The sequence below is a fragment of the Mollisia scopiformis genome, assembly GCF_001500285.1.
Source record: "Mollisia scopiformis unplaced genomic scaffold LY89scaffold_11, whole genome shotgun sequence".
Lineage (NCBI taxonomy): Eukaryota > Fungi > Ascomycota > Leotiomycetes > Helotiales > Mollisiaceae > Mollisia > Mollisia scopiformis.
In genome coordinates, this window is record NW_017263591.1 from 727,115 (window position 1) to 738,900 (window position 11,786).

At 48.7% G+C, this 11,786-nt stretch overlaps 5 protein-coding genes across 5 annotated transcripts; 4 read left to right on the forward strand and 1 right to left on the reverse strand.

Annotated features, from left to right (window-relative positions):
• Nucleotides 1-154: 154 nt before the first annotated feature.
• On the reverse strand, nt 155-2,095 carry LY89DRAFT_55025 (uncharacterized protein). The gene is made up of 4 exons (XM_018208296.1): nt 1,792-2,095; nt 1,544-1,703; nt 880-1,379; nt 155-832 (listed from the first exon to the last, which is right to left on the reverse strand). The coding sequence occupies exons 1-4, from the start codon at nt 1,964-1,966 to the stop codon at nt 177-179; spliced, it is 1,491 nt and encodes a 496-aa protein (XP_018071875.1). The 5' UTR covers nt 1,967-2,095; the 3' UTR covers nt 155-176.
• A 1,703-nt stretch (nt 2,096-3,798) lies between these two features.
• On the forward strand, nt 3,799-4,361 carry LY89DRAFT_55021 (uncharacterized protein). Its single transcript, XM_018208294.1, has one exon. The coding sequence runs from the start codon at nt 3,906-3,908 to the stop codon at nt 4,248-4,250; it is 345 nt and encodes a 114-aa protein (XP_018071876.1). The 5' UTR covers nt 3,799-3,905; the 3' UTR covers nt 4,251-4,361.
• An 886-nt stretch (nt 4,362-5,247) lies between these two features.
• On the forward strand, nt 5,248-6,395 carry LY89DRAFT_54985 (NAD(P)-binding protein). The gene is made up of 5 exons (XM_018208290.1): nt 5,248-5,389; nt 5,442-5,913; nt 5,965-6,015; nt 6,066-6,165; nt 6,212-6,395. Exons 1-5 carry the CDS (start codon nt 5,347-5,349, stop codon nt 6,284-6,286), a joined length of 741 nt encoding a protein of 246 aa, XP_018071877.1. The 5' UTR covers nt 5,248-5,346; the 3' UTR covers nt 6,287-6,395.
• Nucleotides 6,396-6,795: 400 nt separating this feature from the next.
• Nucleotides 6,796-8,624, forward strand: LY89DRAFT_668838 (uncharacterized protein; the record flags this gene model as incomplete). Its single annotated transcript, XM_018213056.1, has 3 exons — nt 6,796-7,215; nt 7,251-7,676; nt 7,728-8,624. 3 exons carry the CDS (start codon nt 6,796-6,798, stop codon nt 8,622-8,624), a joined length of 1,743 nt encoding a protein of 580 aa, XP_018071878.1.
• Nucleotides 8,625-9,360: 736 nt separating this feature from the next.
• LY89DRAFT_696918 (FAD/NAD(P)-binding domain-containing protein) lies at nt 9,361-11,626 on the forward strand (the record flags this gene model as incomplete). The annotated part of the gene is made up of 2 exons (XM_018216867.1): nt 9,361-10,410; nt 11,564-11,626. 2 exons carry the CDS (start codon nt 9,361-9,363, stop codon nt 11,624-11,626), a joined length of 1,113 nt encoding a protein of 370 aa, XP_018071879.1.
• Between the last annotated feature and the right edge of the window lie 160 nt (nt 11,627-11,786).

Consider the following 11,786-nt stretch of genomic DNA (forward strand, 5'->3'; position numbering starts at 1 on the left):
GGAAGTCACATATCACCAATCAGGAAAGAGCAAATTTTTATTTTGGCAAGCATTCATTTACTACCTAAAGGTAGTACTCTCCCAGAGAGCACCACCGACCGCACAGACGAACCCATAAAAAAGGGTGAATAAACACCCCCGAACCGAAAACAGCAGGATCCCAAATCGGTCACCGGCTAGAAACGGCGACCATGACCGTGATGGAGGTGACGCTTGCGCGCCGCCGGCACGGTCACAGTCGCCGTCTCTGCCTGCGTGACAGTGACGACTTCCTCGACCCACAGAATCTCCTCGACCTCATTGGCCGAGATGGTATTGTATGCGGTGCTGAAGAAGGAAGGAGCAGCCGCAACGGGGGGTGAATAGATGGCAGACGAGGAAGGAGCTGCTGTGCTCGTAGCAACTGCCTCGACGGCCGCGGAGAAGGAGGCACCGGTGCTGACGGCAAAAATGCCCCCGGGCATGTAGGACTCTGTGCTGGCAAGGGACGAGCCGGCAGAGTACGACAGGGTCATGGCGCTTTGGGTGGTTCCGATTGTACCACCTCCAGCTGTTGCGGTTGCCGACTTTCCACCCGCAGCAGCACCAGAGGCATAGCCGGGTCCGTACGCAATTGCTGGGTTACCGGGCAAAGTCGTGACAGCACCAACGACATTCTCGTGGGCTAAAGCGGAGGGCAGAGTGACGTTGCAGTTTGAATATACATCGGAGTCTTGAATCGTGAACAGAGCACAATCTTCGATCTGACCTGAGAGATTCGTGCATGTGTCAACGGCTGACTGAAGGAATGCCTCGTCCCACCCCATCATAAAATCACCATGGTATCCAAATCCTAAAGATGTCAGCGGTTGCGGTTACGAGGGAGATTGAGATGCTTACCAGTCGGGTCACCATTTGCCAACATGAAGGTGCCATTGATACCAGCGAACTCATAAGTGTTCCAGATGGTTTCATAGAACAGTGAAGGAAGACGGACTGGGAAGTCGGATGGACAATCGCCGGTCATGACCTCAGATGGGAAGGCAACGTGAGACTTCTTGTCCACTGATGTCTTGTCGACTCCGTTCCAGCAGGAGGGAAACATGAGCTCAAATCGGACGCCATCAGTGCAGTGAGCATCGAGGTAGGATTTGTCTGGAAGGAAGTGACGATACAGAGAGCCTTCTGGTGTGATGGCATAGTTGAGGCAGTTGAAACCGAGAGCAGCTTGTCTAAGGAAGGCCTGTGTGTTGTACGGAGCAACATTCCAGAGGGATTTTTGGATGTCAGGGACAGGATAAGTGAAGTTGCGTTGATTTGTGTCGCCAGAGATCATCTCAAAGCCGGCAGGGAAGGCAGACAGAGTGGTGTTATCGGAGTTGGGGTAGAGAAGATAGTATCTTCATGTCCGTTAGCAGTGATTCCAGAGGGTAAAGGGGGTTCCGAGGTTTAAGCGGAGTCAGAATCAGGTGACCGATCTATGCTGAAGGTGACGGCCAACAACATAACACGGATATGGTAAAGAGGAGCATAAACAAAGGCGAAAGAGAGAAGGGGGACTTACGCAAGCATACCACCGATCTGGTCAACCAGAGTGTACTCGCCAGTAGCCGAATTTTGAAAGTACAGAGCAGGGGTCCAATAAGCAGATTTGTCCTGACTGACTTCGCAAGAGGTGCATTCGCCAGCGATCAAAGCATCGTAGCCTGCAGTCGTAGAGAAACCTGAAAGAGAGTAGTTAGTACTTTGAGTGTACTTGGTTGTGCAAACAATGCCATTGGAAGTAAACATATACAGAAAAGGAGATCTTACCAGAAGAGCCATGAAGGGCATGAGCGTGCTCGGACAGGGTTCCGTTAGAGACAAGAGGGTCAATACGAGCGAGACCAGATCGTGCCCGGCAGGGCATTCTCCAGAAGGCTGATACGTGTGCACTGAATAAGAAGACGAGCAAGGCCTGAAGACCCATCTTAAACGTGAAACGCATTATTAGAGCGCTGGATTGTAGTCCAATTGATCGAAGACGACTGTAGAGTTGTAGAATTGGGATCCAAAGATCTTGGTAACGTTCAAGGATGTGTATTTGAGATGTGTGGTTGTTTGAAGGATGTTGTTCGGATGACGGGTGCGGAGATCGAGAAAGGACGTTCGCGATATCAACAAAGCCTCATCCGAATTCAAGTGTCCAGCTACGTCAGTTCCTAGTTGCAACCAACGGAGGGTAAGAAACTCCGAGATCCGTGATATGCTAAGACTGCCTCGGGTTGTGGTAGAATATATTTTTCAATATTCTCGACACTTTGATATCCGATGCCAAGACCCAGCTTTGGTAATGCTTTCTCGAGCCAATGCTTCAACGGTGCGCTTGCTTCAGGTGTCGCCCGATGAATTCCAGATGTACAAGAATGTATTGCTAACTTGTAGCAGGTCTTTGCAATGATGAATCGTTTCTCGTGGTCGTCGTCCAACCCATGCAGGTATGCTATGCAAGATGCAGAATGCTCGCGAAACCCAACAGCGCAATCTAAAAAGGAGCGATAAATTCGTGTCCTAGGCACGAGTTGCTTGGTTGAAAAGAGCGTATGCGTATGTCGAAGAAAAGAATGGAAGACTACACCGCGAGGGAACCACGAAAAGGAATGTAATGCAACTGTTGGCGACAAGACCAGACGACGAAGACGTGAGGGTAGAAAGAGAGAAAGAGAAAGAGAGGTTAGGAGGGATCACGATAGGCATAACCCAACACCGACCAACAAGCATTGCAACAAACGAGCTATGCTTGCTGGTCAGTACTGCAGTTGGGTTAGGGTGGGTGCATACTGCTGCCATCAGCGGTACCTGCATACCCCATGTCGTTACCCCTGGACTGGGTGTGTATGCACAGCGAGTCGGGTCACTGGACCGTCGTGCAAACATCGTCGCCGCACCACGAGAGAAGGATTGTCCAAGAGTGTGAGGTGGCTCGAGAGTGGCTCGTTTGCATGGCAGAACTGGAGAGAGCCAGAGAGATTGGCTTGCCGGTCGAAGGGTGAAGGCATGATCCTGATCTGCCAGAAATAACGGGGAGCTCCCTGATATGCTGGCTGCGTGAGACGGGCGATCACTAGGATGTCGTTGGTTGGCTGCGGTTGGATTGTGAGTTTCTTTCTTCAGGGGGCAAAGGGCGAAGCGTGTGCATCCAAGGGGCTGCTATCTTCCCGTTTCCCACGATAGTTGCACGTTTTCCCTTCCTGGGTGAATTTCCTCGAGGGCCGGGTATCACGAAAGGTTAGGTCGAGAGAGTGTGAAAGGTTGTCGATTCGTCGACGAGAGAGATGCCCAGCCCCCAAGGGTGAGATACGCGCTGAGTGCGTATCCCGTTCTTCCTCTCATGCCGGTAGAGAGTGCGATCTGATCTTTTCCTCTCTCTGTTTGCCGTCGTTCCTGAGTCGACTTCAGGTGAACGGGATGGGGCAAGGATGCACGACACCACAGGGTTGGGAAGAAGGAAAGACAGCGGCGTCAACGTGAAACGCTCTAAAGTGGCTCTCGGGCTCACGAATCACAGCGCCAAGACACCCTGGCAGTGCAGACCCCACCTACCGCAAGTGGTTGGTGCGGGAGCTGCGGGTAGTTTATTTTCAGGGGCGGCCAAATATATCAGGGATCAAATGAAGTTTCATAAGATCCGACCATGTTGGCGGAGAGGAAGGGTGAGGGTGTGGGTGAGGTGAGGAGGAAGAGAGATGTCGGGTGTGGGAAAAAAAAGAAGGGATGGTTGCGCATGGATGATCTGATCTGATATAGGAAGCGAAAGGATTCAATCGTTCCTTCCAGATGCGTTCCTTCCCTTTTCGAGGCTTTCGCTATGATATGGCGTATATAATATTAACAGATCTGCCTCGCCACAACTTTCGTATCAATTTATCCAGGAGAAGAAGGGTCGCATGCTTCGCTCTTTCCTTCTGTCCATATACGAATGTCTGCATACATCGTCCAGCGTTCACAGCCGCTCTCAGCCTCAGGGTCTGTCTACTTTATGCTTACCGGAAAGTCTCGACCCTATGTATGCATTTATGTTCAGTCTCGTTTTAAACCCTGAGCTGGTGGCTGAGCAAACCAGTCCGTTCTCAGTACCTGTTCGTGTGCTCGTCAAACAATGCAAAACATCCCATCTTATCCTGAAAGAACTCTTCTTCTCCGCAATCTCGACTCTTTCAAACCTTCCATGTCTGATCTTCAGAATCTACGTACGCCAAGCGAGCGACCTTCCAAATCTTCTTTTTCTGTGAGTACCTCGGCAGCTGCCCGATTTTGCCTGTGAGTTGCGTTTTATGCAGAATTTTATGCCGCCATTTCATAAACGACTCTTCCATGAAACGATTTGTGGAGCCGGATCATCATTCGAAGGAGTTGGGGTGGAGGTCGGACGAGTAATTTTTTGAGCGACCAGTGTCGCACGAAAGGATCGACGACCAGATCGCTTTCTTTAATTTGTTTGCGGAGATGGAGGGATGGGTGCTGACGAGGCTGTTGCGTTTGGTGGAGTTCTTATCGTGGGATGTGGAGTGAGAGTTCGGATGGCAATCTGCGATAGTACTTATATGGATCCCTGCTCGGAGATTTGGAATTCGAAGAATGTTCTTCGCTCTCCGAATCCTTTTTTATTTCCTCGACTGAGCATTGCATGCTTATGTGGTGGGCTGAATGCTCGAATCCTCGCGACATGTTGTCTCAACTTGGAAGATACATTAGTGTAAGGCATTGATGGTGCGCAAGTCACATTGCCGTTATATTGCCTTGAACCTAACTTAGAGTTATGAAGTTCCCATAGAACTTGCTTCGGTGTTAGCCTTCAGTATTGGACCCCATAAGTTGCTTCAGTGAGCTCCAGATTTGGTAAAAGTAGGTTGACAGATCATCTCGTGGTAAAGTAGGTATCTGTATTTTCCATCAATTTTTTCAATGTAGTCGAGAACACATGAGAATGATTATTATTGTTGGAAGTGGATGCTTCTCTTTTTGCCAGATGCTTTCGATGCTGTGTTGTTGATAATTCATCAGAGATATTGTCATGTTTTCGCCAATACTACATTTGCATGAATGATTCTGAAGTAAGAACACAGATTACTAGAAAGTCTTCGATATTCTTATTGTATCTGATCAGGGCAGCTTAGTAAATATAAAGAAATTCCGGAAGCTGCCAAGCATAAGGTACTTAACGCGTCTCTGGTATGAGGAATTAGCGAACCGACAAACGAGCTCCCCGGACTGCTGATGTGAGAAGAACAAGGTGTCGAATCCTGTCAATCCCCAACGTTCAACTCATAACAAACAATTAATTTCAGTCCATCGTCGACAAAAAGATACTCACACAAGTCACTTACAATGGCCGACCCGCTCGTAGTCTTCATCACAGGAGCTGGCAGAGGTGTGTTACCCCACCTTGCTCCAAATCGCTATTGACTGATAATCCAACATAGGCATCGGGTTTGCATTAGCACAAGCCTACCTTTTACAACCGAATTGCACCGTCATCGGAAGCACCCGCAAAGAATCAGCAGAACTGAAGTCATTACCAACCGCAACCGGATCCAAGCTCCTTCTCGTCACAATCGAGAGTACCTCGCCAAAAGATCCGAAAAATGCAGTGAAAGACATAGAAGCCGCCGGGATCCACCATATCGACATCATCATTGCCAATGCAGGCGTGAGCCCACCTGTCCATCCTCTCGAGACAGTCGAGCTAGAAACCATGTTATCCACCTTCAAAATCAACGCCCTCGGTCCTCTAGCACTCTTCCAAGCTTCCAAGCATTTGATGGAGAAATCCAGTAACCCGAAATGGGTGTCTATCAGCAGTGCTGCCGGTTCCATCAACGGCATGGAGGGCTTTGGCTCCTATGTCGCGCCTGCTTATTGTGTTTCTAAGGCAGCGTTGAATTGGATTACACTGTAAGCTCTGACACCTCCCGTGGCCTGAACTGTCTAATATGAAATCTTCAGTTCTGCACACTGCGGTAATAAATGGCTGACGGCTTTCGCGGTGAACCCTGGGTAAGTCTTCTATACCATATCACTTGAGTAATTACTGATTTAAATGTCAGACTTGTTGCGACGGATATGGGCAACGAGACGGTCAAATTCTTGGGCTTGGAGAAGGCGCCTTATACGCAGGAGTATAGTGCAGAGCAGATTATGAAGCTGGTGAGTAGATGTTAGAAGGTTACTGGGTGAGGCTAATGCGGTGCAGATCGAGAAGGCGAGTCGTGAGAGTACTTCTGGGAAGTTTGTTGATGCTATTAAGGGTGAGGAAGTGCCTTGGTAATCTGTGAAGGAAGGGAGGTTGGGATGATTTTAAGCAGCACTGGTTATGCTTGAAGATTGGGCAGAGAGGGATATTGACGATTTGCTACGATTGGATCTTCTGGAGATACTTCAAATGTTTCTCTCGAGTGTCACAATAGTAATTGAAGACAGTTAAATTAGTCGATGCAAAAGAGAAGAGGAACAAAGATCTCTGATACTTTACCTATTGCGCCTTCATGGGCGAGTTGAAGAAGAGCCCGGCACGTGAGCCGATCTCTGCCCCTGGTGTTTCTACGTTTCTACTTCATTATGTACAGAGTAGACATAAATACTGATATTGATTTTTACTGTTATGAGTAATCAATGTAGTTATATGTCGAGATCTGGGGTGCCTCGGCTTGAGCCAGTAAGGAAGGACGCGCGCCCCACTTTAACTTTATTGTAATTATTCAGCAATGTCAGACTGCTACTCAACGGCTTCAACCTCAAGCATTTCAAACACAGCAATTTCGATACCAACAACTCATCATGAGTGGAGGAGCACTTCGATCCAAGCAAGGCTGCTGGACCTGTCGACTCCGCCGCAAAAAATGCGACGAGCGACAACCCGTTTGCACGACATGCGAGCAGCTCAAAATCACCTGCTACGGCTATGGCACGAAGCCCGACTGGATGGACGGTGGGGCAAAAGAGAAGGCGATGATCGATCAGATCAAACAGATTGTGAAACATACATCTAGACGGAAGGGGAGGCTTAATGTCGCACTCAGTCGATTCCAACGTAAAGAGGAGGCCCCAAAATTAGCGCCTAAACCGACCGCTCCGCTACCGACGACCTCAGAGTCTCCTCCGGGTACCGAGAGCACTGTAGTCACGGTCAATGGGTCCTCTTCAGGTGACACTAGTGAGCATGCGAATGGGTCTTCCCCGGTAACTTTTCTAGTTCTGGTAAGACGTACCTCTATTGCTAATATCTGTGATAGAACTCCTCTGTCGAGGCCTCAGAGGGGGCTTCCGTCTCTTCCTGGTCGCCTTTTTCGATCAATAGCCAAGAAGCAGTCCTGCTTATGCATTTCATTGACAATGTGTTCCCGCTCCAGTATCCCGTCTACAAGCCAAGTGTCGCTGAAGGCGGTAGAGGTTGGGTCATCTCTTTACTGCTACGCACCAAACCACTCTATCACGCTTGCTTGGGTCTCGCCTCGTATCACCGAGGCTCTGTACTGTTAGAGCAACGTCGAGGTCCTTGCAACACAGCAGTCGTAGTGGAGCAAGAAAGGCATCTTGCTATCTGTCTCAAAGAGTTTCGAGAAACTATTCAGGCCGTCGATCATTTGATAGGAAATTTCAATTGTCCTAAGAATAGCCTTGGGCTAATGGCTTGTATTGTACAGCTTATTTACTTCGAGGTGAGTTCGTTGTTCTCCCAAGAGTAGGACCCCTGTCTAACTTAATCACAGCTATTTGCGGGTCATGATACTTGGAAAATCCACCTCCAAGCAGCGTCATCAACTTTTAGTCGTGGTTATTATGATCAACTCGATGAGCTTGACATGATTCGAGGACGAGAAGCCATCTGGGACCCCGACGGAGAGGCGCATGGGCATGGATGTGAACCTAACGAACAAAAAGCTGTTTTCCGGTTCATGGGAGGAGTCATTATTTGGCTTGACCTTATCTCTAGTATCACAGCAGGCACTTCACCAAGTCTTGTTGAGTACCATTCCCACGCCCTTTCAACATCATCTCATATCAAACTGGAAAACATCATGGGCTGTCATAATTGGGTAGCCGTCCAAATTGGCCGCATCTCGGCCCTTCACGAACTCAAAATGCACAAGATTCAGCATGGGTGCCCCAATATCACTGATTACGAGACTCAGGTCGTCGATATCAGAGCCGAAATACAACGGGGGCTTACGGAGATGTGCCTTGGGACGCTGAACCTCAACCAGACAGTTCCAACGTGTTTCGGTAACACATTCATCACGAGGATGTTTGCATTTGCAGCTGGACTCTACCTCGATCTCGTGGTCAACGGATATGTATCGAGCTCCGAGATATTCCACATGTTGAGAACGGAAGCAATGATGGTACTTCGAGGACAAGTACCTGCTGAAATGATGCATACGATCATCTTTCCACTCTACATCATTGGATCCGTTGCGGTACCAGAAGACCAGGCTTTCTTTCGATATGTGTTCCAGACCAGCCCGGTGCTGGACCCATCGCTGGAGCATCGAAGCAAAATTCTGCCTCTCCTGGAGAAAGTCTGGCAGCAGACACAGCTATTAGGGGCACAACTGACTTGGGAGGACAGCTTGAAACTGGCAGACCAGAGCCTTCTTCTCATCTGAAAACCGATCGTCAGGCTGAGATCAGACTGCTGGAATCCTTCGACACCGAATCTGGACACTCTCATCCTGGCTAGAGCCATCACGAACAGCTTATTCAAGGCTGTCGCTCTGCTTATCAAGAATCACGAGTCTTATATGAGGCAGACATATCGACGATGAATCAGCTTTAGGCGGATTTCCCGTACAACCGGATTAGGAATTCGTCAAATGTCCGTCGGCAATCACTGACAGCTCTCTGAATTCCTCCGGGTTTATTTGGTCCGTCAAGCCTCTAAAGCTCGGACCGCTAGTTGATTGGACAAGTGCGAACGAAGCCATGGGTTCCCAAGCGCAGTCTCGTCCAACCAGCGCTCGGAGCGCAGACGGGATGACAAAGCGTCCGTTTTCCGCGCTGCGTAAACGTCTCTCATTCGCTTTCTTTGCGGGTAGAGAATTCACTCCTTGGACCAGACTGCCGGGTGCAGCATTATCAAGCAGATGAGGAAATTGCTGAGTCGAATGTCTCAAACTCCATCTCGATTTGACGCGGGGCAGGGAGATAAAAGCTCGTCTTCATACATTTATATTCCTCTCAATTCCTCACCGCAAAATGGCCAACAGCATCGCAAACACCATCCCTGCAAGCTACTCGACAGCAATCTACGCAACACTTTCTCTAACATCCCTCTACGTCGCATATCGACTCCTCTCCTCGACACCGAAGCCTCAGCCTACTCCTGTCCTTCCAGCTTCCGAGATGAAGACTATTGTTATTCTCGGCGGTTCCTTCGCTGGTCTCACCCTTGCACACAAGTTGTTGAAGCAACACGCATCAACAGGCGATGTGAAGGTCATTATCGTGTCTCCCAACACGCACGTATACTGGAATCTGGCTTCCGTTCGAGCAATCATTCCAGGACAAATCCCAGATGAGAAGCTCTTTCAACCAATTGCACCTGGATTCAAACAATACAAGGCAGATCATTTCGAGTTTGTTCTTGGCAAGGCAGAGAGCATCGATGTCGCAGGCAAGAAGGTTGCAGTTTCGAGCGCTACTGGCATCAACAACCTCAGCTATGACATTCTAGTCCTTGCGACTGGCTCACACACCAAGGCAGATGCACCGTGGAAAGGTCGCGATACATACGAAGAGACCCGCGATGTCTTGCACGACTACCAAGCCAAAGTCAAGAAGGCTTCTTCAATCGTTGTGGTCGGAAGTGGAGCAACTGGTGTGGAGACATCTGGTGAACTTGGATTCGAATACGGCAAGACCAAGAAGATCACTCTGATTGCCAGTGGAGATCATGTCCTCGAGGGCACACCAGCATCCGTTTCCAAGACCGCGACCAACCTTCTCAAGAAAGTCAACGTCAACCTCACGCTCAGCACAAAGGTCGTGGGCGACGCCAAGATGCCAGACGGTCGCACAGAACTCACCCTCTCCTCCGGCCAGAAGATCACCACAGACCTCTACCTCCCCACCATCGGCCTCGTACCAAACTCCTCCTACGTCCCCGCTGATCTCCTCAACTCCAACGGCTTCGTAGTCGTCGACAACAATCTGAGCGTCAAAGGAGCGACCGATGTCTGGGCCGTGGGCGACGTATCCTCCATCCAACGCGCGCAGATCGTGAACGCCACCAAGCAAGCCGACCACGCGGCGAAGAACATCGATCTGGCGATCAAGGGCCAGCCGCTTCTTCCGTACAAGGTCGGAGGTGATATGCTGGCTGTTCCTGTGGGACGGAAGGCTGGGACGGGACATATGGGGAGTTGGAAGTTGCCGAGTTTCATGATTGTTATGGTGAAGGGAAAGACGTTGTTCACGGAGAAGTTGCCGCAGGTCATTGATGGAACGGCTAAGATGGGGTGAGGAGGCTGTTCAACAGGGTTGGATGAGGGTAATGGAAATGGTTCTTTGGCTTAGCGTTGCATCGATATTGGGTGTTTGCTATGTAGTTTAATAAATTTGCGTTATACCCTTCGTATGAGATCTTTTCTATCACTTGTGTCTGACCTTTTGTAAATATTGTGTTGTGCACACGATCAGTGATCACTGGTAACTCATCGTGTAGAGCATTCATGGAGATTTTCGATTGGTCTTGGAGACTGCAAAGACCTATCCTACCAACTAATATGAAAACACACAATCGATAACAATAAACCTGTCCTCATAACAACATACACCTCTACCTAAGCAAGTACCTATATACATCCCTCTCCATATCCCACTAACCTCTATCTGCCTCCAAACCTCACCTCACCTTCGTAACCTAACTCCTAGTGTTTATCTCTCTCACCTAACTCCATTCCAGCCCTTAGCTGTATATAAAATCAAACAAACAAAACCCTTACCATATTAAGTCCGGAAAACCCAAGGTTATCTAATATATTGTGAGCTTAGTTGACAGATTTCCAGATGGACTTATAATAGCCTCTTTGAAACTTGCACTAGCTGTTGGTTTGGAGGAACCATCGATTTCGGTCGGTGGTTGTGAGTTTTGATTTTTTTTCTTGGATAAGGAAAGGTTGGCGAGGTAGATTGGGAGGGAGGTTGTCGTTTTTCTTAATGTAAATATTTTCGAGGCTGCAGTTTAGGATAGATCTGACAAAACATAAAGCATGAAAGATAACGTAGCGGATTCCTATAAGGAATAGACAATTGTATAATCTTATTCTAAAGTTTGTAAAACAATATAAGTGAGAAAAGTAAATTCTGCGAGAGAAAAGGGACTTCATTCTTTAATTCTTCAATTACCCTTGGGAAACAGTCTATTTATATTGTCCCATGAACTCTGTAACAATATTGTGTGTTGTCATTTGGCAATTTTGCGTTTGGGGATCTGGTTCTTGTTCTTAGGAAGGATGGACATGTGAAATTCTCAGCGGGAAGCGGTGCTGCTATCCCCTAAGCTGTGTTTCAAAACAACTTTTCTAGGCTATGGTAAGCCCCTAAGCGAATCATTCCAGGCCCCAACTCTAGCGCATTCAGGGCACAGATTGCTGGAAATTTACAGTAGCGAGTACGGATGCCTCAGGCCTAAAACTGTGCTTACCGTAGCTTGAGGACAGGCGGGGCTAGAGTGTCGGAGCCGGAACAACCTCTGATCCGTTTTTCACTTCAAGGCGGTCAACGGCGGTCAGACTCTTTCTGCCACAACGCTTTCCCTCATTGAGCCA